Here is a 24814-nt window from a genome sequence, read left to right on the forward strand (position 1 = left end):
AATTCACCGGCTACATACTGTATTAGTGGTATACTTAATCTCCTTTTCCATTTAACAAGTCTGGAGTATCTGTAAGTCATCTGGTTGCTTACATGAGCTTAGACTGGTCTAAAAATTAAAGAGAATATTTAAAAAAAAATTGATGCGCTGGATTTATCTCTCTTCCTGTCCTTGTGCATTTCAGCCTGAGATATTGCTGTTCATTCTGTTGTCTGGGGCGGTAACAAACACTCACCTCATTTACAAAAACCTCTGTGGCTCTGAAAGTGTTCTGATGGATGTCTTCATGGAAATCTCTTGGAAGTTTTTGCTCTACCTGAATAACTCTTTGGTCAGTTTACTTAGAAATGAGGTATCTATACAGATTCTTTCCTTTGAACTGCCTTCCCCTAAAACAGGCAATATTTAAATGTCAGGCATCTGTCTCATGGTTAGATATTGACCTAATTACCACATTGTACATGGCCTCCTGGAAACTGCTGAGATTCCTGTCCTCATGGTAACTGTGAAGCAGAGAAGTGCTGGCATTTTTGTACCTGTATGTAAGTAGATATGCATGTTTCATTTTTCATTTTTAGCCCAGTGATGATTCTCATTCATGTATACAAGTGTCTTGTCATCACTGGCTTTATACTTTGTTCTAGAGCAATTTGAAGTTTAGTATTGCACTTTGATATAGTAGACAAAAGATAAAATTTGTTCGTTTCCCCTTGTGCCCGTTCTTTCCACTGAGTATTTTTTTTTCAACAGTGTCAGTGTTAGCCAAAGGGAAAATAATATTTTGTAGATTTCTTATGTAAAGAAACCCCAATATCAAAGGGAGACAACTGCTTTATCTCCAAAAGACAATGAGAACAGTGCACTGTCAGAGAGCTGTGAAATGTGTTACGCTGCACTTTAAAAAAGAGCACGTGCTAGGCCCCCAGGAGTGCTCATTGTGCTGCTAGAGTAAAGTCTAAACTTTAACTATGCTAAGTATGTTTAAAATTTGTTGAGTTGACAGATTATTTATGAATACCTCAGTCTATTAATGTGATGTTATAAAGTGTCTAGTACTATGGTGGTGAGAGCACAGAAGCTGAAACAAGGGTTGCTGAAAGAAGAGTAGCTAATTAGCATTTTCAACTCTATGTATTAACCAGCACACACCTTTTTCTGTGTGGCTTAGACTAAACAATCACCCTAACAACATACCTCCTTTTCTTTTGCTGTATTCTAGTTTCTTCTTAAATGCATTTTTTATTTTTCTAAGGACTGGAAAAAAGCAGCTTTAGGTGTTTCAGTTTTTTTTTTTCTTCATTGCAAAGGCTGAGATTGCAGTACGTTGATGTAGTAACCGCCCCCCCCCCCCCCATCCTATATTGCTTCATGTAAATGTATGGGATATGGTTTGAAAAAGGAAACAACTGTAGCTAGTATGATGCCAGTTTTTAACATTAAGCTTCCTATCAACAACATTTAAACATATACTCACTATTATGCCATCCAGACAAGTTAGATTCTTGTCTATACAAACAGGTGAAACAAACATACAAACAGGTGAAACAGCTTCATTACAACAGGTAATCAACAATATGAAGATTTTGTTTATAAACTAAGAATTAGATATTTCATTTTAAATACTTTTAGTTTGATGCAGTTATCTGTTCTACAAGAGTTCAGCTTTTAGTAGAGATAGTGATTCTTATTCTGTTTGCTGGCTGCAAGAGTAATGCAGGAAAACTTTTATGTGTACACTTCTGAGTTAACACTCATCCTGCAGTAAAGCAGTTTTATATCTACCATTAAACATGCATTTAGAAACAGACATAAAGGGACTTATTCATACCTCAGAAGTGTATTTTCATGGTTTCAGCACGCTTTGGATGAGGTTCTAAATATATTTCCTAAATCAAAGGAGGTATAAATTGAATCCAGTTTAATCTGTGACTGCGGTATAGTCAAAAGCTTATAGAAAAAAAATGGATAAATACACATAAATCATCCTTGTCACTGAAGAAATTCAGAGATTCAAAGTTTGTTTCCAGTCTAAAACTGGATGCCCCATTTTTTCTTCCATCTCTTGACTCATGTTGTTGCTCTAATATAAAAAAGTGGTGTCCCAAGAGTTTCACTTCTCCCAATGAATCATTTTCTTCCCATCCTTCCTTGCACTGGAATTTCTCTTTCCTCTTCTGATTTGATTTAAATAGCTGCTCTTTATCTTCTTGGTGGCTGCTGAGGAGTGTAGTGATTCCTCAAAATAAATACGTCTGACTAAAGTCTGCCTCCTCCAGTGAGTGTATCCCCACTGATGAGATGTGAGTTTGCTGAGTAACCAGCTTGAGTTCTTCCTATAGTTTCCCAGATCTTCCTTTCATAGCCTATCTCAGTGGAAGCAATAGCATTAAGGAAGAATTACAGCTAGTAACAACCATTGTATAAATTAAAACTTTTCAGTTAGCCCTGTGGTTCACTGTGCTGGTGGAAAGATGGACAGACCACTGAGACATCCAGACCGCTGATTACGAGTCATTCAGTTCTGCTTGAGCTGTCCATCTGCGCGGTCCTATGATTCATCTTGTCAGCCTTTCAGGGTTTGGTGCTGGTGTAAACCTTCTGGAGTGAAAAAGTCTTATTTAGATCCTCTTGGTTTTCCTGAATCCTTCCAGAATTTCTATTCATTCTTTTATATTGTTCAAGAGTATATGTCCTTCTCACAGTCAGAACTTCATGCAAGTCAAAAATCTACCTCTTAATAAGCCACTAGAGCTAAAGAAGTGGCACACATAATAAACATGCACCATTTGAGAAGCCTAGGGTGTCTTCTCTTGCCTCCAGCTGCCAGTCCAAAAGACACAGGTTTTCCAGAGGTCATGTGTTATGCAGATGTCTTGATAGTCCAGAACATCCCAAATGGTACTAAGATGACTCTGAGCAACTGAATCTTAGGTCACACATGGACATTAACCCTTCTGACTACTAATGCCATGTATCAGGGTCAGGAGCTGCTTTCTGCTTCGCAGGGGTGGGGTTCAGTGGCTGGAGGACAGATACCTGTTACCATTTGTGTTTTGGAATTCCCATGACATTTGCACTGGCTCTCAAGTTTGACAGAGATCTGCAGGTGACGCATACTCTTTTGTAGCAGCAGGTCCTGGTTAGGCAGGTTCTCGCTGGGGTCTGAGTTGACAAAAAAAAACCTATTCCGAAAGTTACTGGATTAAAGTTAATTTACTGTACGGTTTCAGTGAGTTTTGCAATTGAGCATTCCTTTTAAAAGTGTATAATTGAAATCACACACTTCAGTCATTTCTATTACATGTGCCCAAGCCAGAACATTTCAGGCAGGTTACACACAATGAGATAAGCCTGTAGTGGCTGTTTTTTATCGATATGCATGGAAGCACAGCTGGATCTGACATAAACAGTTGCAGACTGACTGGAAAAAGAAGGAAGAATTGCGTGTTCACATCTAATCAAATTGTAATCTAAACAGTTGTCTGAAAATTGAAAACTGGTACCTTCAATTTATATTGCTTATCCTGATGTGCTGCTTTCTGCATCCATCTAGGGGGTTGAATGGGACATTCCATCTTATTCCATAGCCTGTTGTCATTGATGCATAGTTCTAATCTCAGAATGGTTAAATTTAGTGGCCAAGCTTACAGCAGAGTAAACACAGATTATCATGTAAATGACTGAACCAACTGATTTGGGCATGAGCAATCCAAATGTTTGGTTTAAAAGGGATTTTGCAGCAATTGCTTCAAGCAAGTCTCCTTCATTCTGGTTTTCATTTGCCTATATTATAGCACAGAGCTCTGTTCTAATATATTGGTTCCATATAGGATGACTGAATTTGTAATTACTAAAATAACTATGTTGAGCTGAATGCCTTCATATTACTCATTGGTACCCTCCACTGATGGAGACTCTTCCAGTTCCTTTACTGTTGATGTCCAGTAGTTGTTTTTTTCTCACAGAGGAACTCAAAATAGAAAAAGGTATCCACCAGCACGTTTATCTGGAAATACTTTCTGAAGCCATTTGATGTACCTGGGCACTGCAGTACCATTCTGTTGTGAGACTGATTAAGAATCTTTCATTTTATATTTGCAACCTTGGAGCTGTTATCTTTGAGTGCTGAAAAGAAAGAGGATCTAGTCTACCTTCTAGAAACAAGTATTGTAATACACATTAAGTAATTTCTGTAGCAGTTGCTTCATATCTTCTCCCAGAGGGAGCTACTGTTCTCTTGTTCTAGCCTCTTTGAACTGAGTTTTCTTGTGAATAAATTGGATGAGATCCCCATGATATGCTTTGGACACCACCTATTCTTGGAGTTTACTCTTCTGCTGAGCCCACACTGTTCATATGCTTACATATGCCGAGCTTGGCAGTTGCACTTTTCACCCACTCTGTAATTTCTGAGTCACCACGTTAAGTTTCCCAGGAGCACGATGTGCTCCTTTTTGTACAGTGAACTGACTGACTTCCTTTGGTTTTGCAACAAATAACCTCTTCTGCTTCTGGAGGGGGTAACAAAGTGCAGATGAAGTGGCCATGCTGGAACAGCATCCCCAGTGTGGCTACTATGCCAGCCTTTTTGGGTGCTGCTGAGGTCAGGTTTTGTCCTGATCTCCACTCCCATTCCTGCACCTTCTTTAAAAACTTGGTTAAAGGCTTAATCATATCTGCAAACACTGATACAGAATCCTGGGGAAGAATAAAACTCACAAAAGATTGCAGCTTACATGAACTTGCAGAGCAAGGAACTTCTTATTAATTTTTCTCATTCACCTTTCTAAGGTGGTTAGTCTGTTCCTAAATATTTTTCTCCTTCATGTACCACTTGACCTGTTTGTCAGTTCACTTAGAAGTGAACAGCTCCAAAAGTTACGGCTTATATTTGTATAATTCACTCTTTCAGTGGTGTTTGAATCTGGCTGTACATTAATGCATTTCTTTGTGAAATTTTGGTTAGTTTCTTTGTGAAATTACATGGATTTGATCGGCCTCTGATAAATTTCTCCATGTTTGGTTGATATGACTACTGCATAAAGCTAGAGGACAGTGAAATCCTGAGGCAGTGGATACTTTTAAAATGGTATTGCTGCCCTGCAAATGTAGGGGGAAATTCTTCCCGTCCTTGCCCTCTTAACAAAGTCCCAAAGACAGCGTATACTAAATCTGTTCTGCCAGACCCTGGCATTTTTTGCTACAACAGGTGTGGTTTATGGTATAACAGATTTAATTGCTCAAAATCCAACCATTACCCAGTAAATAGTGCTGTCTGCTTTTATGATAGGCCAGATTGGAGCATCAGAAGTGGTTCATCTTCATGCAATTATTTGTTACTCCAGTAAGCTTTTTTCTGTGGTTTGGGGATATTTTTACTGCTTCTGTGGTTGATGGTCTGGACTCAAACACTTTCCCATACTCTTGCCGTCTAATTTCTTTTGAGACTCTGACTGAAGAAAAGCCTCTACCCATTCATCTCTATTTGAACTTCGGGAGCTTTTAGGGCAGCACATTCATGCACCTCAGGAATAATTTCTGACTGCCAGTCTGTCCGCCTTTCCCAGCTCTTCGAACCTGGATTTACCAAATCCAGTATCATTTGATGTTCTTTTACTAATAGCATGACAGGGATTTCTTTTTCTCTGTCTTTTGGGAGCACTAAGTCGCAGTCAAAATGTTCCATTACCTCTCCAGAAGCAGTTGGGTCAATTTATTTTCAATCTATTGGTGTGCCCAGGATAAGATTCGGGGTTAATTATTAAACACCAGAGCATCAGAGCATCTGTTCTGGGTTACTTAAATGCAGGGATGGTAGTAATGAGTAATCTGGCTTCTGTATTGTATAATATTCCTGCCAAACTGTAAGCTTTCTTCCAAGCTGGGTTTTTGGTTTAGCTAGTTAGATTAGGTCCAGCAAGCTGAAATCTTTTTGTCACTTCCTTATCTGTCGGGTACACATATTGATGATGGACTTTAGTCTTATTTGTGTTTACCTCTATGTCTTGCTAAGAAAATTTTTCTTTCTAACACTATCTTGTTTGTTTAGCTTCTGCTAACCACTCAGACTTTTCAAAGCAATTTTCTTCATGTGCTTCCACTAAACCGTCAGAAATACATTCTTTCTCCCTGTGAAACACTTAGCTTAGCAAATTTTGAGAGGTATGTTGAGGGGCCAGATATGAACGGATCAATATTTGGCTTCCCTATATGCATCTACCAGAAAACCAGGTGATGCAGCAAACATAGAAACATGCTTGACCTTAGGCACCTCTTCCAGAATTTTTATCCTTAAAGGTATTGGAGATGTTTGCATTTTATGTTTATAGTTATTTTGATTCTGCATTAAACCAAAAGCAGTTTCTTTTTTTTGACGACGGATGTCACTAGAGATTATGCGTGCTACATTGGTCGTCCTTCTCACTGTTGCTTCGGAGGAGAACAATCTTCTCATTTGGCTTCTGCCTTAGCACAAGGAAGAGTTGTGAATCCTGGGGCTTTGGCTTCTAAAGCTGTGTTCTGTAGTTTGAGTACTTCTGTGGGCAGTCCTCTTCTTCCTCCTCTGCTGGTTTTTACTCTTTCCATCCAGTTTGTAAAAACCTTTGTGAAACCACAGGTTTGAAGTCTTAATGGATGCCTTCTCCTTGACAGTGCTATTACAAAGACTAGGTGTTGCAGTTTTTTAACATTCATTTACTCTCAGTGCTCTGACTGGGCATTGTTTTATCACCTTTATACATTCTATGTATGTTTTTGATATATCAGTTTTATGTGAGCTTCATGAGAGTTTTATATGCTTAACGTTTTTCTCAGTGCTGATTCTAGCCTCATTCTTTCCAACCAGAATGTGGCTTAAAATCCACTAGTGTTCCATTTGTTTTCCGGGCTAATGATGTATTCAGTTGTCAGAACTGTTACCATCATTCCCATTACAAGTTTCTCCAAAGTCATGGTGTTCTTTTTATCCTCATTGTTCATGTGTCTGACAAACACCAGCTCCTGCAAAGTGGTGTTGTCTTGGTTTGTCCTGTTTACTGCACCTTGTGCAGTTCTCTGTGCCTGCTTTTCAGGATTACAGCTAAGTTCTTAATGTTTTTTCCCTTGTATCTATATTTTGTGTACTTGAGTATGATCATGATGATTGGAGCCTGGCCTGTGTTCCAAGAGGTTCATGTTTTGGTAGAGGACTTTGCAGGTCATTCTCAGTACTGGAGCTTTTGTATGCTTATGTATCTCCAGCACACCCAAAGCAATTTTGATGGCAGTGATTTTATCTTGGTCTTCCCCTAAATACTGCCTGAGCATTATGTCCCAGATTTCAAGTCTTTTATCAGTGACTATTTTAGTTCACTCCAGTACTGCAAGATTGTCTCTAAATCACTCAAGAGTACTGCTCTGTACTTTTATCTTCTTTTTGTACTGTGTTTAAGAATCTCTCATATCTTTAATATTCACATGGGTCACAACATTCCTTGAACTATTTTGGTGCAGTTCCATAATTAATCTTTTCTGTCAGAGGTAACGGAAAATGATTAAACACATCAAGTGTCTCAAAAGCACTTGGTGTCAGAAATAAAGCTATTTTTATCTCGTCTCCCATTGCTTCACAAAGTCAAATGCTGCTTAATTCTTTTGCAGATGACCTTTATATTTTCAGAGACTGTTTGCATCTCAGGAGACGAAACTGCTTTCCCAGCCCACTTGTCTCTCGGTGCTTTTGTTTATTTGGACAGGATGTTGACTCCAGTGGTTGTGGCAGCCTGTCTGTGTGGTGAGTGGAGTGGAACTTTTTCATCTCACTCTCTCGTCTGGGCTTTAAAAATGGCTTGAGTGAATTGTGGCCCAGAGGTGTCCCTGCACTGCATGAGAGGTGCTTCAGATGCAAGTGATGACAAAAACGGGGTGAGATGAGTCCCTGCCAAAGGGTGTGTCCTGTGTTTGCACAGCCTCTGGTGGTGCCGGTGGGGTTTGCAGAGTGCTCTGTGCTCTCCAGCTGCCTTCTCTCTGGCTGCCATGCCACAGGGTGCTGGCCCAGTGAGTGGCCTTTCGAAGAAAGGTGAGCCTGAGGGAGGTTTAACTCAGGGCTTCTGCCCTGACATCTCAGCTTTCTGTACTTCAAAGGAGAGGTTTCCTGCAGCAGCCACCCAACACAGTGGGATCAAGGAGGTTTTGTTTCCTTCCATCACAATGTGGTCACTGTGTCTCCCTGCTGCATCTCTGTCTCTGATAATGTTTGTTATGGCTGTGCATACAGTGTGGGAAAGTAAAAGCTTTCCAAGACTTTCATCTGCTCTAAAATTCAATAGCAAAGTGAAAAAAATAATGCTTACCTGCTCTCTTATCTTTCAGGTTTGTTTTTTTCCCCTTCTGGTAATATTTTTGGAGTACCTGCAATGCATCCTGATGCCTGTGGCTTAGCTTCATGCTTTCAGGCTGACGTCTCCCTTTTATTCTCATGCTAGCAAAACTCTATTTTGCCTGTGATGAGAAAAAATGGTGTTCTATCTAGCCGCTCTGCCTTCAGACAAATACTTAATGCTTTTTTGGGTATTTTGTCTGTAGAGGTATCACATTAGACAGAGGCACTTATTCTGGAGTTAATGCACTGGTCTACAACTTGGGGTGTCTGGTTTAATTTTTTCTTTTTCTGTGCATATTGTAATATCTCTGTTCCTAATTCTTAAAATAGGAATGATATTGCTTTGTGCCCAATGTGTGGCTGCCATAAATTCATTCGTGTTCACGAGGCATCAGAATGTTCCAATGACCAGCAGAGTGTGCAAAACAGTGACTAATGACTGTGTATTGAGAAAGGAACTGGAACAAAGTGTAGTTCAGATGTGTGATCAATACTCAGAGCTGTAATTCTAGCAAATTTTACGTGGAATGGCTGTAGACTGAAAAATGTTCACTTGGTATTCTATGTACTGTTTACATAGCCTAATTCTATTGCAAGGTTGTTGAGATTGGTCAAAAATACTAAATTAATTGAAATGATCATCTGTGGTAATATTGGCTAACAGACTCCAAAAATAAAACTGGAACACTACATATTTGGGAAGGAGTAATTGTGGAAAAACAAAGTAACTATGTAACTAATATCTATAAAAGTCCTGTGCTTTACATAGGAAGATGTTATTTACTAGTTTTGAAATATGGGAAAAACCTTAAGCCATTTCTACATACCTGTGTCTGTTACTCAGTATAGAGAATATAGCTTGACTGTGAAAGAGAAGGTTTGCCCAAAGACCGTGTGTGTAAAACTGACTTAGAATCTAAGGGTGAAACTTACATTAACTGTGGCATCCTTTTGTTGCAGCTTTTGATTAAAATACTTATTTTTGATGATATGGGTGAAAAAAAACACATTTTCCCCTTCCTGGTACAAGGTACATTGTGACTAATACATACTAGGTTTTCCCATGTCATTCAAATATTTATTTCCATTTCAGAAGGGCTTTTGATGTGGAACTGAATAATGATGTTTTTGTTGGAAGTATATCAGCCCAGTTTCTACTAATCAAAACCCCTTTGTGTACCTTTTCCAATTAACACTTCTCTTTGTATTGCTAAATCACAGAATCATAGAATCGTTTAACTAGGAAAAAATCAGTCTCTCTGGGCAGCCTGTGGCAGGGCTTGACAACCTTTTCTTTCAGTGACAAAATTTGTTCCTACTATCCAATCTAAACCTCCTCTGGTGGAACTTGAGGCTGCTTCGTGTTGTCCTGTCACTTGTTACATGGGAGAAGAAACCAATCCTCACCTGGCTACACCCTCGTTATGTAATTCATCATTGTAATGAATGATACAGTTCTCTCTGTGCCTCAGTTTCTCCTGGCTAAACAGCTCCCTCAGTTACTCCTCATCTGACTTGTACTCCAGACCCTCTGCTGGCTCCCTTGCCCTTCTGTGGACATGCTGCAGCACCTCAGTGTCCTTGTAGTGAGGGGCCTAGAACTGTAACACAGGATTTGAGGTGTCACCTCACCAGTGCTGAGTACAGTAACACTTTACAATTCAGTTTCATTAGTATGCAAATAGATGGTTAAAACAAGATAATTCATCTGAGCGTGGAGAGCAAGGTATTAGTGCAATTTATTTGTGAAATGAATGGTATTATTACTGGTTCAAAAGACACAGAACTTGGAATTCAGAAAACTTGTTCTGGAGGAGTGAACACAAATTATGGAATTGTGATGTTCCCAATTAAAATTCTTGATTTGCTCTTGTGAAGGCTGTGCATCATGGTAGATGTAAATACTGAGAACTTGCAGAATAATCCATATTGGTGCAAGACTCAGGAAGATCTTAATGATCACAGAATTTAGAGGATTAGTCAGGCAAACAAATGTCTTTGTATTACTACATTGTCTTCACATAGAAGACGTGAATTCTTGGACTGTATAGATCTGTCCTGCCACAGAGTGGGCAATCTCTGACACAGTAGGCCTTTGTCAGATTATGGAGCTCATGTGCCTGTGTTGAATTACTTCTGCTATCACTGCAGGACTTTGATAGGACCTGGCCCATGCTATGACATTGCAGGGTATTTTTTTTTCCTGCCTTGGAAATGTGTTTGACCCTTCCCAGGCTATTCAGGTCTCCTGCATGGAAATGGCAGGTGTGACCTGAGTCTTTATTATTCTGGAGTGGCAACTAGTTGCCTGTGTTAAGGCAGCTGGTGGAGCCAGAGATCTCCACTGGCTGTAGTGGGAGCTTGGGCTCACATTTGGACAGTGAAATATAAAGTGTCTTCAGCTCAAAAGGAGTCTTATGCTAGAAGAAAGGATTCGTTTGCCTGAAGATAGCTATAGGTGCAAATTATCATTTGATGTAGTATCTCAGGTGTCTCCGTGGAGCTGTGATTTAGGGCTTATTGGGAGACTCACAGCGTTCTGAAACTGGCTGAAATTGGGGCTGGAAGTCCAGTTTGCTCTGGAGTCTTCAAAACTGTATTAACCACCTAATTTTAGGCAAATTAATTGTGTTCCAGATTTCCATATAGGCTCTCTGCTTTGTCACTGGCTTCTTCCAGCTTTATTTCTATGCAGTTTTGACTGCTTCGTTAATCTACATCCGCAGAGCCTGGGGACTTTAATGCACTGTTTTCTACATTTAGTATTTTTGTAATGGAAATATAATTCCGTTTCATGCACACTCCAGAGGGCAGCCATTTAAGTGGCCTTCTTCTTGCCACCTTTCATCTGCCTATAGAATATGTCATGTCTAAACTGAGTAACAGGTTTTGTCTGTCATCAGTGGAGAGAGATGGACTTGCAGAGTTACTCACACTTCATAACTTAGACAACAGTCTTCTCATTTTCTGTAGAGGCAGAGCAGGTGACTTAGAAAGTAGAGTGGGATGATCCCACATTGCTACACTTCATCCTTTTTCATTGTAGTGAGAGAGTTAACAGCACCTCATTGTGCATGTAAAGGGATAATCTGTAGAATTCTGTTTCTCCTTTTTTCATGATAGATCCAAAGATACTAAAATGCTGGAAGATCTCTCCGCTGATAGGAAACAGGGAGGGTTGAGAGTTCTGGGGGCCACAGTCCTCAAGGTGTTCTGTGGGTGGGCAGCATGCTTGCAAATGAAGATGACAGAGGTGAAATTAACATGTTTGAGAGTGTGCATGGTGGTCTTAACATTTGAGATGGTAAACTGGAGATGAGTCATGTCCAACAAAGGAAAAATACATGGCCCCCTTATAAAAGGAAATTTGGGTGTGCAAATTTGGGTTGCAAGTGGTGACAAATTCGTTCCCACTGGCATTTTAAAAAACGTATTTTAAATGTTGGCTGTTGGTCCTGGTGCGTAATGTCTTTTGTTCTTTCCTGAACGTAACAGAGCTTTGGTGTGAAGTAAAATAAAGTTTGTACTTAGGTCAGCTTCCATTTTTGGCATGAGATTTTGAAGTTGTTACTATAGTTTCTCATGAGCATCAAAACTCATTGTATCAATACGGACAGATGGTCAGGCTGCATCATGTTTATTGGATCTATTGATGTATTATAAATGAGAGCATGTACACTAAAGTCTGCCACTGAGAGCTTCATTCAGACATGCACATAGGTGTGGACTGTGGTTCACAGCCTCTGAGTTTGTTCTCCTTGGGTTTTGGTGACCACTCTGAAAAGCTGTGGGTCTAGTCTCCTGTAGGGCCTGTTTCAGATCTATGCAGATGTTTTATTTACCCCACAGTGAGTCAAAGGCAGCAGGTTTCTGTTTCAGGTTTCAGCGGACTGCTGAATTGAGCCTTGATTATTGGTCTTGCCTTTAGTTGTCCTTTATTTCTGATGTTTTTTTCTCCAGCAGTGATAATTAAATTTTTGCTAGAGCAGTAAAATGGTAGAATTTTCTATTTTCCTGGGTAATTAACAATGTTGATGTCAAAAATTATATTTCTAGTATTGCTGGCAACTGGAAGTGATTGTACTTCAAAGCTTGAATGGTGAGAGTGTATGAAAATAAAACTCTAAACAGCAGCTATCAACGAATTAATGATAACATTTGCGAATATGGCCAGCTGCATGGAGTGGAATTATAAGGCTTTCTATATGATTTATATTTCAGAGAGGGCTAAAAATGCATGTGACATTTTGATGTATGTTCATTTGGTCAGTGACTCTGTATGGTGAGAGTGGAGGTTCGTGTCCTCACAGCACATATGAAAAAATACTGAGTGATGAGTCTCAAAACGCAAATGTAAACTGTTAGAAGAATTATTAGGTAGGATTTATTCTAATGGGGGGATCTCAGAATTACAGAATCACAGGCTGGCTCAGGAAAGAAAGGACCACAGTGGTTCATGTGGTCCAGCCTCCCCACTCAAGCAGGGTCATGCTGGATCACATTGCACAGAATTGCATCCAGATGATTCTTGAATATCTCCAGTGAGAGAAACTCCACAACCCCCTTGGGCAGCCTATTTTAGTGCTTGGTGATCTGTACTGTAAAAAAATTCTTCCTTATATTCAGGTGGAACTTCCTGTGCCTCGGTTTCTGCCTGTTGCCTCTTGTCCTATAGCTCAGCACTGCTGAGCAGAGGCTGGATCCATCCTCTTGGCACTCTCCTTTAGATACAGACACTGATGAGGTCCCCTCTCAGTCAACTCATAGCTGAACAGGCCCAGTTCCCTCAGCTTTTCCTTGTAAGAGAGATGCTCCAGCCATCCTTGCGCTTCTCCACTGGACTGGCTCCAGGAGCTCCATGTCTCTCTTGTCCTGTGGAGCCCAGAACTGGACACTGCACTCCAGGTGTGGCCTCTCCAGGGCAGAGTAGAGGGGCAGGATCACCTCCCCCGACGTGCTGGCAATGTTCTTCCATCCCAATCCACCCCAGGACACCAATGGCCTTCTTGGCCACAGGGGCACTGCTGGCTCAGGGACAGCTTGGTGTCCACCAGGACCCCCAGGTCCTTCTCTGCAGAGCTGCTTTCCAGCAGATTTCCCCCAGCCTGTCCTGGAACATAGGGTTATTTGGTGCAGGACCCTGCATTTGCCTTTCTGGAATTTCAGCACTTCTCTGCGCATCTCTTCAGGTCCTTCCGTAGGGTTGCACAGAACTCTGTTGTGTTGGTCACTCTCCCACCTTTGTGTTGTCAAATCTCAGATTTTTACCTTTTTATTAATGACCTAGAAAAAAAACATGACAATTTCTACTAATGTATAGATTACAAAAGGTGGGATATTGATTCACAGAACAGCCAAATTTCTTTCATAAGGTAGGTTCAAAGAAAAGATATGTTTTAGATGGTGAAGGGCTCTGGAGATATGGTAGTTTAGATGTGCATATGCACACGGTGTAATTCTGTGGCCACATAAGCAGAAATAGTATGGTAAATTGTCTCTGGTTTTACTGCTGGAAAGACTGCCACTGGCATATTATGTCCAATTCTGCTTCTGCAGTTAAAGACAGATGATGAAAAATTGGAAGAGAATCAGAGGAGAGTAGTGAGACTAGTTAAAGAGCTTGAAGGTAATGCCTGAAGATAATGCAAGGCTTCAGGAACTTAATTTATTTATCTTTCAAAGGGAACATCAAGAGACTGTTATAACTGACTGTAAGATCTCCAAAAAGAAATTTGGTACAAAATATGTTCTCACAATAAAAGATGAAATTATACCAAGACGAATGCTTACATTCTGATGCTAGGTGTAAATAGTAAATTTTAATAGATTAAAATGAATTATTGGAATAATTTTTCAGGACCTGTGGCAATTTTCTTTTTTTTTTCACCAGTCTTTCTGAAGTCCAGATAGGTAGTTCTATATTCCTGTATTGTGTGTTCCGATTCAAAGAGTATTAAATTCTAATGTGTTTCTTTGTGTTATATTGTTTCAGAGTTTTGGGCAGTTCTTAAGATTCTTCTTAATATATACACGAATCTGCAGATAAAGTGATATTCCTATAATGAAAACCTTTTTTGAAACATGTTTGGTTAAATGCATTTTTATTTTTGTAGATACTGGCAGTATGTCTGAACTCAGTAATAGAAGTTTTTAAAGCCAGAAGTGTGTTAAGTGCTTGTAATAGTATCTCATGGAAAACTGAGATGCTCTCTTCCCCAGCCAACTAGCAATTTCTGGTTGATACATGGTATTAATATGGTATTAAGGGGTAATTTAGGTATTGTAAACAATTGATGAATGAATAAGACTGTGCTCCAGTACTTGAGAATAGTTGTGTTACTTACAATGGATTTTTGAGTTCCATTAATTACAGTCTTTCTATTCAACAGGCCCATGCTAAGGTCTGGCACCTCTACAATGACCATTTCCGTGCAGCTCAAAGAGGAAAAGTGTCCATTGCCCTTAGCTCCCACTGGATAAAACCCCAGCAAATGACTGAGAAGAACATAAAAGAATGCCAAAAATCCCTTGATTTCGTGCTTGGCTGGTTTGCTAAGCCCATATTTATTGATGGTGACTATCCAGAGAGCATGAGGAACAACCTCTCATCTCTGTTGCCTGAATTCAGTGAGGCTGAGAAGAATTTTATCAAGGGAACAGCAGACTTTTTTGCTCTATCTTTTGGAGCTACCCTGAGTTTCCAGCTTTTGGACTCCCACATGAAATTCCAGCAGTTGGAATCAATAAGCCTGAGGCGGCTCCTTTACTGGATAAACAGTGAATATAACAAACCCCAAATATTCGTTGTGGAGAACAGCTGGTTTGTTTCTGGTACCACCAAGAAAGATGATGCCAAATATATTTACTATCTTAAGAAGTTCATTATGGAAACTTTAAAAGGTAGGACTTTGTATTAATACATGCTTGAAAAAATCATAATGCAATATAGCCTACAGAGATGTGTTAAGGCACCAGGCTGAAAACTGATTTTAGTCTTTTGCATTCATCTTGGCACTTGTGAAATGAGACTTCAAATCCCTTTCCTGAGTTTGTTCTTTCCTTGAGGAGCTCTCATATTTGGTGAGCTTGATGCTGCTGTCCTTGAAGTCAGTAGGAAAATTTCTACTGTCTTTGGTAAGAGGAAGTGCAAGACATGCAAACTATATTCTCAGTGGCATAGGACAGTTTACTGTATTATATATATTAATAGCTGCTTTCCTTATCTAAATGCATATGTACAAAACATAAGAATATGTATATGGGAAGGTAAACACTATGCAGTAAGAATTCCCCTGAAAAACCCATAAGGCTGAAATAGCACATTTTAAAATGAAATATTGGAATTTTTTCATTCTGCATCATGCCCTTGCACAAATTTTAGATTTTTACAGCTGTGGGCATCAATCACAGTAATTTGAATTTCTCAGTTAAAGGAGAACTAAATGGTTGAGTATATATAATCAAAATAAAATAATTTGTTAACCCATTATTTTTTCCAAACAGTAAGAAAAATACAGCACCTTAGATGAGACTTATTTGCTGTTTCCCCATTTCCTTCTGGCAAAACATTTTTTCAATCCTAGTAGTCGCCAATGAGTTTTTGGGGTTCCCATTTCCATTTTCATTGTCTTTTAATTTCTAAATTTACAACTTACTAAGTGATTTACTTGTCTGCAGTTTACTGTTCTTGGTTTAAAGAGTATTATTGCATCTGTTAGTTCTGATAAGATAGACATTGTGTTCCTCTGCCATTTTCATATGGTGAATGAGCAAAAATTGCCTTCATTTTATTCTCAGCAGTAATGAAGATGCAGAGGACTCCCAAGTTGGTTTGATCTGCTATTCCAGAAACTTAATTATTGCAAATAAATTAAAAGATGAATAAATACCTGAGCCAGTGGATCCAAAGTAAAAGGATGGAAGCAAAAGGGTAACTAACTGTTGCAAGTACAGTATTCACTAGTTTGCATAAAGTCAGATGAAGAGCTCATCTTTATGAACGGGTCATAGTCCAGTTACCCATTTCTGCTTAGATTTTAAATTGCTGGAAATACATACATGGATCTGTCTTTTAATCACAGCTTGCTGGAAGCAATCTCAGTTTACAAAGTGTCTTTCCTTTTATTGTATCACTCAATAAATAATAATAACAGCAACAACAGTGTGACGGACTTGTCATAAGATACTGGCACTTGCCTAAACCTTTTCTAGAAATAAAAAAGAAAGCAGAGACAGACTGGGTCTGCAGAAGGGACTTTGGTATCATTAAAATGGAAAATATTGCACCCAAATCTTCTGTTGTTAGAATCTGCAAAATCCAATGTAAATACCATAGTTCTCTATGCAATACCTTGGGGAATTTAGTTCAGAAAGATCCAAAAAAGGCATCATGCTGGCTGTGAGGAGAGTTGTTGGACAGCATTAAAGACCAAACACAAAGGCACAAGTTTTTTCTCTGAGAGATGTAGATATGCCTATCTGGTGCAATAAAGCACTCTAATATGAAGAATTTTGAGGTATTTACCATGAAATTCACTCCAGTGGTGAAGGGACAGTAAAATGACACTGGAGCTGTAGCACTAAGAAGCAAGAATGATTAATTTAAACACAGAGCCACATAACTGGGATTTTGCTACTTGCTAGATCATGCCAGTATCTGTGCCTGGTTGTGTATATGCACTGGTTCAGACAGAACTACTTTTTTCTGCATCAACTTCAACAAGTAAGTGGAGCCCAGTTGGAACAAGCCTGTAGAGTGAAAAAAAATTGGTGTTGAGGGCCAGGTGTCCACACTGTATGTATTCCTGAAACCCACTTCTGGATTAATTTCACCCCAAAGATACCCAAGCCATGCATTCTGAGTCCACTATGTGATGTGAACTGAAGCATGATGAGGGAGATTTGCTCAAAAGTGTGCTTCTGATTTGAAGTGCTGATGCAGGTGTCCATTCTGATACTGCATGCTGTAGGCAAGCTCTGTACATTTTTTAAAATCTAATTTTTAATTTTCCTTTGGGAAAGGATATTTATTTGGGATTCACATCCTTGTTTGCTATTTTTTTCCAGGCCCCATTTAGGGTTGATTAGAGTAAATAGAGCTGTAATATAAAGTTAAATATAAATTAGAACTGTTAATTGGTTGGAGATGTCTTCTCCCATATGTGGGTATCTCACCAGTTACTCTGGGGTCATATTCACTTCCCTTCTCTTTCTCTGGTAAAACATACAAATTGATTGTGCCTTGTAAAGCAGAACTTGTTTCCTGGGAGGGCATCCAAGCTCCTCTGGGTCATGTTGACTAGTGGAGGTCAGGTCATTCTCTGGGGAGTTCCCAGGTCTGAATTCAGAGTCTTAAGCAGAAAGGGAACAGACAGGCCCATGACAGGTAGGACCAAGCTATTCTCAGGTATGTCCAGAGACAAAATATAGATCTTGGGCACCTTCCAGATGGAAACATGGGCTGAGGACTTCACGTACCTCCCCTTCAGGCACTGGGTTTGGAGAGCAGCTGAGCAGAGGGTTTTAAAAATCTGTATTTGATACTTATGAGTCTGCCATGTTTCCTTGCACGACTTCTATAACTCTTGAGCAAAACAGGGCATGAGCTGAACTGCTGTTTAATTTTTAACCCAGTTCTGGCAGAGTTCTGGTCTGTACAGTATCACACTTGTAGGCATGCTCTAGGGGATTGCTCAGATCAGGAGTCACTTGCTATGGTTGCGTGGACAAGGCCACTCAGTTTCAGAAGCAAGGACAGTCTAAGTTTCGGTGAGCCCTGTTTGGTCACCAGCAGACATAAAGGAAAAAAGAGAGACATACACGGAAAGAGGAAGAGGAAGAGGAAGAGGAAGAGGAAGAGGAAGAGGAAGAGGAAGAGGAGGGGAGAGGAGAGGAGAGGAGAGGAGAGGAGAGGAGAGGAGAGGAGAGGAGAGGAGAGGAGAGAAGAGAAGAGAAGAGAAGAGAAGAGAAGAGAAGAGAAGAGAAGAGAAGAGAAGAGAAGAGAAGAGAAGAGAAGAGAAGAGAAGAGAAGAGAAGAGAAGAGAGAAGAGAACAAGAGAGGAGAGACGAGACGAGATGAGATGAGACATAGAGAAAAAAGGAAAGAGAAAAGAAAAAGAAAAAAAGAAAAGGAAAGGAAAAGAAAAGGATAAAGAAAAGAAAAGGAAAAAAAAAGAAAAGAAAAAAAGAAAAGAGAAAAGAAAAGAGAAAAGGAAGAAAAGATAGTAATTTTTATTGTGGTTTCCCATTAATATGCAATCTGTATGGGATACGGTGTTTGAGACTTCCAGACTTCTTGGAACTTCCAAACATTTTTTGAGTTGCTTCTTTCCTAGGTGACACTTAAAAGTTAATACATTTTTTAAAAAGGATTTGAGGAGAATTTTTACTAGGTGCTCAGGAAGTGTGGGAGTGCTGTGTGATGACTTACAGAAGGGTGAGATGCTGTTCAAAGAAATTCTCACTGAGACTGGTTCACACAGTGGACCTGTACTGGCTTTTACTCTGCTATATGGCAGATGTCATCATGGGTGCATGCAGAGGTTAGAAAAATAGTGACATTTGCCAAACACAAAAGAATGGTGCCTTTAGGAGGAGAAATATTCCATTTCCTTAGACATTTTCTCATGACCTCTGACAAAGACTGGGCCAAATTTGTTGCTTATTTAACTGCATTGTTCCTTTAATTGATTCAAACAGGGTTACAATCAAGAATCCATGTGGTCCCTCATAACTGATTGTGATGAGGTAAATTAGTAAAGCCAGGAAATTAGGATTGTGTTATTCTGCTTGCCTGAAATAACGCTTTCAGTGTTACTAGGCTGGTAAATATTATGTTCAGTCAGTATCCAGTTTGGGCTGACAGAAAATGGTGAGTAATAAAGATAAATTTTGCTGGCTACAGAGCCAAACACCAGTTCAAAAGAATGCTTAAAAATGTGCTTAAATTGCATTGCTGAATTAGGGTGGGTCTAATTATGTAATTAGAATAAGCACACTCCTTTGTGTTTTCCTGGAGCTGAGCCTTGCCCAGGAACATTTTGCTGAATCTCAGCGTTTAATACAGCTAAAAGTGAGTGTCATTTGGAATCTTCTAATAATAATGCTGGTAAAACCAGCAGATGCCGGTAGATCATGACATTAACCTTCAAAGCATGTGGTGATTTTAGAAGTCAAACACTTGACCTAGAATATGCACATGTTTTTAGAAACCCTGAAATATTTGAGCTGGAAAATGCTGTGCCATAAAAGATGTAAAGAGACAGAATTACCAAATAAACAGAGTCTCTGTATTATCACTTCTGCTTGGAATCTGTGGTAATAAAAACTCATGTGCACGCCAAACGTGCTGTCAGGTTTTTCTCAATATGTATTTGGAGTGGAGGGGGAGGAGATGAAAAGGAGTATAACTTCTGTTTGCACACAGGGCAGTGCTGCAGTAACAGCTACCGCGGAGTGAACTGCAGCGTAAACAGAGCTGGGCAGAGCAGGGCAGTCACCGGCTCCGTGGCTGCAGATGGCTCAGGCTCTACTCTGAGGCTGAGGTTTGGCACGTCTCATGAGCAGCACTGCTCAAACCACTGCTGCACAGCTTCTCTTTCTAAATCTCGTTGCTTTAAAGCCACGCCAGGGACCTCTGCTGCCTTCTGGCATAATCTGGCAGCTCCCCCAGTGCAGTTAAATTATGTTCCCTGAATAGGCTTTGAGAAAGGCCCTGAGATACTTATCTGACCTGTTGCATTGTTCATACACATGAATGTTGCGAGCATTGCTGATAGGGTGTAATCTACAGAGGAAAAATGAGCCCCGTGATAAGTTTGGGTTTGTTCTTTCCTCAGCTATCCGGTACGATGGAGTTAATGTGTTTGGCTACACAGTCTGGTCCCTCCTGGATGGCTTTGAGTGGCATAGGGGATACAGCATTCGACGTGGACTGTTTTATGTTGATTTTCAAAGCCATGACAAGAAGTTGGTGCCCAAATCTTCTGTCTTGTTCTATCAAAAGCTGATAGAAAAAAATGGCTTCCCACCTTTGCCCGAAAACCAGCCCATAGAAGGTATTTTTCCCTGCGGCTTTGCTTGGGGAGTTGTTGACAACTACATTCAGGTGAGTCTGATAATAAAGCCGACAGGCTGTCTAGCCAGATCGGTGCACAAGTTCAGAGTGACATATTTGCTGAATAGAGTGTCTTTGCCACACTCTGTGTGTCTGTTACCACAGTGCTGCAAAGAGATGGGTACAAGGCTTTTGTGCCAAACACTGTGTCTTTCACTCTTCACCAGACTTTCAGTGTGTGACCGAGGAGAACCAGTCAGATTAAGACACTATAAATAACATTTTAGAAAAATGTTTGGAAATAGAAAGGAGTCTGATGCTTGTCTTCCCTGAACATATGTGATCAGTTATGGGAAGTCAGTTCTTTTCAAACGGAAGTCAATTAAATTTGCTAAACTGTAAAATACATGTTTTAGGAAACTTCCTGAAAATTCCTAAAACTCCAGTGGCATGTTTAGACATGTTATGCATATGAATCCTGGTACTGTTCTTAGAGAGATTTTATATAAAAGGAAGTGAACAATATTAGATTTAAATGAAATTTCTGATTCCTTCTATTTCATTTTATGTCATACTGTGTCTGATGAGGGCCTGCAGTGCCCCTGCATAGAACCTAGCTAGTTCACAGCCCTTAGTCTTTATTTCAACTGATTTGATACTTTGGAAGAATTTTTCAAATTATAAGATTTTATAACATGAGTAAAAATTGTACCTTAGTTATGATCGCTTTAACTGTTAGGCTCTGTAATTCTCAGATGCTATTTTGGGTTGCAGAGCTTCTCTAACCACAGTAAAGAGGTGTAAATTCAAAGCCAAGGCTTCATCCAAGAACAGAATTTCTAATTTATATTTTCCACAAAGGCAGAATCTTTCTTAAGGCTAGAGTGTGAGGAGCTTGTTTATTTTTTTTCTCACTCCAAAAGTAAGATTTGGCTTTGCTCTCTTGAGAAATACTGCAGCCTCCTTACCTCATGCACTGATTTTCAAGAAAATTCAAGTCATCTTCCTAGCTCTCAGGTAGATTAAGAATTGGAAAAGGAATTGCTGCTTTTGGAGTCAATAAGAACTAAAAAATTGCGGAGTCAGTCAGCCTACAACAGCTAAAAAATCCCTCCCATCCTTAAAACCTTCAAAGCTGAATATTTTTGTTTCAAAAGGCCATTCAGACATTTTGTGCTGTAAGGCTTAGGTAGTTTGATTTGTAGATGCATCACAGTGGAAAAACTGTTTTGACAGCATTCCCACAGTATTAGTGGCAATGCATGCTTTAGTAATCTACAAGGGACAATTCTCCAGAAAAGCAATTTCCCTCAGACATGCTGTTTTTTATTACTTTCTTCTATAAGCACAGTACTGACCTCTCCGGAGAAAATAGCAACTGATTTTCAGCAGCTTCTTTTATACAGTCTGCAGAGCCTCAGCTACAAGTTGAACGCTGGTTGTAGGCTGACACCTGCTTTTCAAACAGAGGGCAGGACAAGGAATCTGAACTCAGGGAAACCACACACCAAAGATTAAGAAGGAAGAGAAAAGGACAAATAAAGACCATGGTACCACTGTCCTGTGGTTTGGATCTAGAAAGAATTACACAGAATATGAATGAGGAAACTTCACACTGTGCAGTATTATAAGACCAATTTTTCATTTTCTAGTCCTTACTGTGCTGGTGATTTTCATTAAAAAGTGGAAGTATAGTTTTGAGCAACTCTGAGAAACTCATCTTGTACTGCGTTACTGTGTGTCATACGAGCAGTTCTGACCTCTGAAACCCTAAAACCTTCTGGGAAATGCATTTTCTGTTGGAGTAACATACAGTGGGTTTACTCAGAGGCCCAAAAATTGATTCAGACATCAACAGCCTGCTGAAATAACTTGGAAATTACTTCAGTATGAATTAAATAAAAATGGATGTCTTCAGCAAGAAGTAAAAAAATTCTGCTTGTCAACTCAATTTTTGCTAAAAATCAAGTGCGGAGCATTACTCATCTTTCATCATAGTCAGGAAAAGAACAGAACACAAAAGTGATGTTGTATTCATTGTTTCTTTTCCTGCATTCAGGAAGTGGTCTTGAAACCAACTGTACTGGGTAATTTACAATAGACAGTCTCTCTGTAGACCCTCCTTAATCTTGAAAGAAAAACATTTTAAAAATTACTGCAGTCTTCACTGGAGATCTCCTTCTCTGGAGATCTGTTGCAAGCTTAATGCCTTATCCTTGAGCAATCCGTATTTCTTTTGGTAACTGGAACAGCTTAGAGAAGACATAAACATCATGACCATTAGCATAAGCTTGTTTGGAAAGTAGACTGAAAATGATATATAGATCTGGTACTTTTCTGACATCACTTGTTAACAGAAAAGTCGTTCATTCACGTGAGCCCGAGATGCCAGTATCAGAGATGCTGAATGCAATGTTGTGACTTAGGATATTCTTTCTCTAGGCTGTGCCTGATGGTTACGATGTTCCCATCTACCTAGGACCAACAGCTTGAGTCTGGTATGTTTCTTGTTCTTCCTAGGTAGACACGACACCTGCCCAGTTCCTTGACTCCAGTGTTTACGTGTGGGATGTTCACCAGACAAAGAAGCTCATTAAAGTGGATGGAATTTATGCCTCGAAGCGCAAGCGTCACTGTGTTGACTTTGCTGCTATCAGGTTCCAGATCTCTCTTCTGCAAGAAATGCATGTCACACACTTCCATTTTTCACTGAAATGGTCTTTAATCCTTCCTTTAGGTAACCTTTCTCTAATCAACCACACACTTGTACATTACTATCAGTGTTTTGCTAGTGAACTTCTTAGAGTTAACATAACTCCCGTTGTTGCTTTATGGCAACCTATGATTGAGAATCAAGAGCTTCCAGTTTCTCTTGCCAAATATGGAGCTTGGGAAAACACAGAAACTGTTCAGGCTTTTGTTGAGTATGCCAGATTCTGCTTTACAAGTCTTGGGGACCATGTCAAATTTTGGATCACCATGAATGAACCGTCTGTGAAAAACCTGACATACACAGCAGGGCACAACCTGTTGAAAGCCCATGCAAAGGTCTGGCATCTTTATGACAAAGAATTCAGGACAACTCAGAAGGGCAAAATATCTATAGCTTTGCAAGCCGACTGGGTAGAACCAGCTTGTCCCTTTTCCAGGAATGACCAAGAAGTTGCTGACAGAATTTTGGAGTTTGACATTGGTTGGCTTGCAGAGCCCATCTTTGGGAATGGAGACTACCCAGAGGTGATGAGAGCGTGGCTTCACCGAATAAACAGTGTTGACCTGTATAATTTCCACTTGCCTTACTTCTCAGAAGATGAAAAGAAGTTAATAAAGGGCTCATTTGATTTTTTTGCTTTGAGTCATTACACTACTACCCTGGTGGGCTCAGAGAAAGAAGATGCAGTAAAATATGACCACTACCTTGAAGTTCAAATGATCAATGACATCACATGGCTTCACTCTCCCAGCAGAGCTGCAGTGGTGCCCTGGGGACTGCGTAAATTGCTCAAGTGGGTGAAATCAAAGTATGGCGATGTCCCAGTTTATGTTATGGCTAATGGGATTGATGATGACCAGAACATGGTGCACGATAAGCTCAGAGTGTATTACATACAGAATTACATCAATGAAGCTTTAAAAGGTAAGGAACCACAGATGGTTTATATGTCACAAATCCCACTATTAGTATACACTGTGTGATAGAGTATGTTTAGCTTTAAAAGACGTCCTCCGTAGAATACTCCATGAATGAGATGTTACTACAGTGTAACAGGTAATTTTCCCCTTGATTTATGATTGATTGTTGTTACTAAACATCAGGAAGAGTGACCTTGCTTATATTCTGCATAAGACAGCAGAAGTTTTTTATGGATTCAATAAATTTAAATAGAAGTTATGTGAGTAGTTCCACATGTATTTAGTCAGATTTTCATCTTACTGCACTTCTACTGTTGTTTTGCTTTGTTGCTTCTCTCCAGTAATGTGCCTCAGGGCTGGGTATGGGTTCTGTTCCTCAGTTGTCTCTGTATCTTATCCAACAGTGATCTTATCCAACAGTGATCTTCATAATAATTCAGCTGTCTACCTCATTATGCCATTTCCTGGACCGTTTCCTGCTATTCAGAACACATACCAGTCTTTTTCTCTGTCTCAAAGATTCACAAACTACAAGGCAAAAAGGAGGGATTTTGAGTCATCCTGCCATACAGCACATGCTGTTTTTTCAGAAAAGCACAAGACCCAAATGAGATAATTTTTAGTGATGAAGAACCTTTGGCATCTCACAGTGTGTATATATATATATATATATATGTATATTATATATGTATATATGTAACTTCTACTATTAATTGCTCTAGCTTCAGCTTTAAGCAATTTTGTTGTGCATTTCCACATTTTACCTA

The 24814-nt window shown here is 39.6% G+C and overlaps 1 protein-coding gene across 1 annotated transcript in view; it reads left to right on the top strand.

The window, feature by feature from the left end:
• The window catches only part of KL (klotho), a 48313-nt gene that overhangs the window by 17985 nt on the left and 5514 nt on the right, over nucleotides 1–24814 (top strand). Inside the window, exons 2-4 of the mRNA XM_066175990.1 lie at nucleotides 14749–15259; nucleotides 20197–20465; nucleotides 22935–24051. Of these exons, the coding sequence (XP_066032087.1) occupies nucleotides 14749–15259; nucleotides 20197–20465; nucleotides 22935–24051 (1897 nt within the window). The remainder of the gene's footprint in view (nucleotides 1–14748; nucleotides 15260–20196; nucleotides 20466–22934; nucleotides 24052–24814) is intronic.

This window comes from Chamaea fasciata, unplaced genomic scaffold, assembly GCF_029207755.1.
Source record: "Chamaea fasciata isolate MVZ Bird 193981 ecotype frontalis unplaced genomic scaffold, bChaFas1.0.hap1 SCAF_2, whole genome shotgun sequence".
Taxonomy (NCBI): Eukaryota; Metazoa; Chordata; class Aves; order Passeriformes; family Sylviidae; genus Chamaea; species Chamaea fasciata.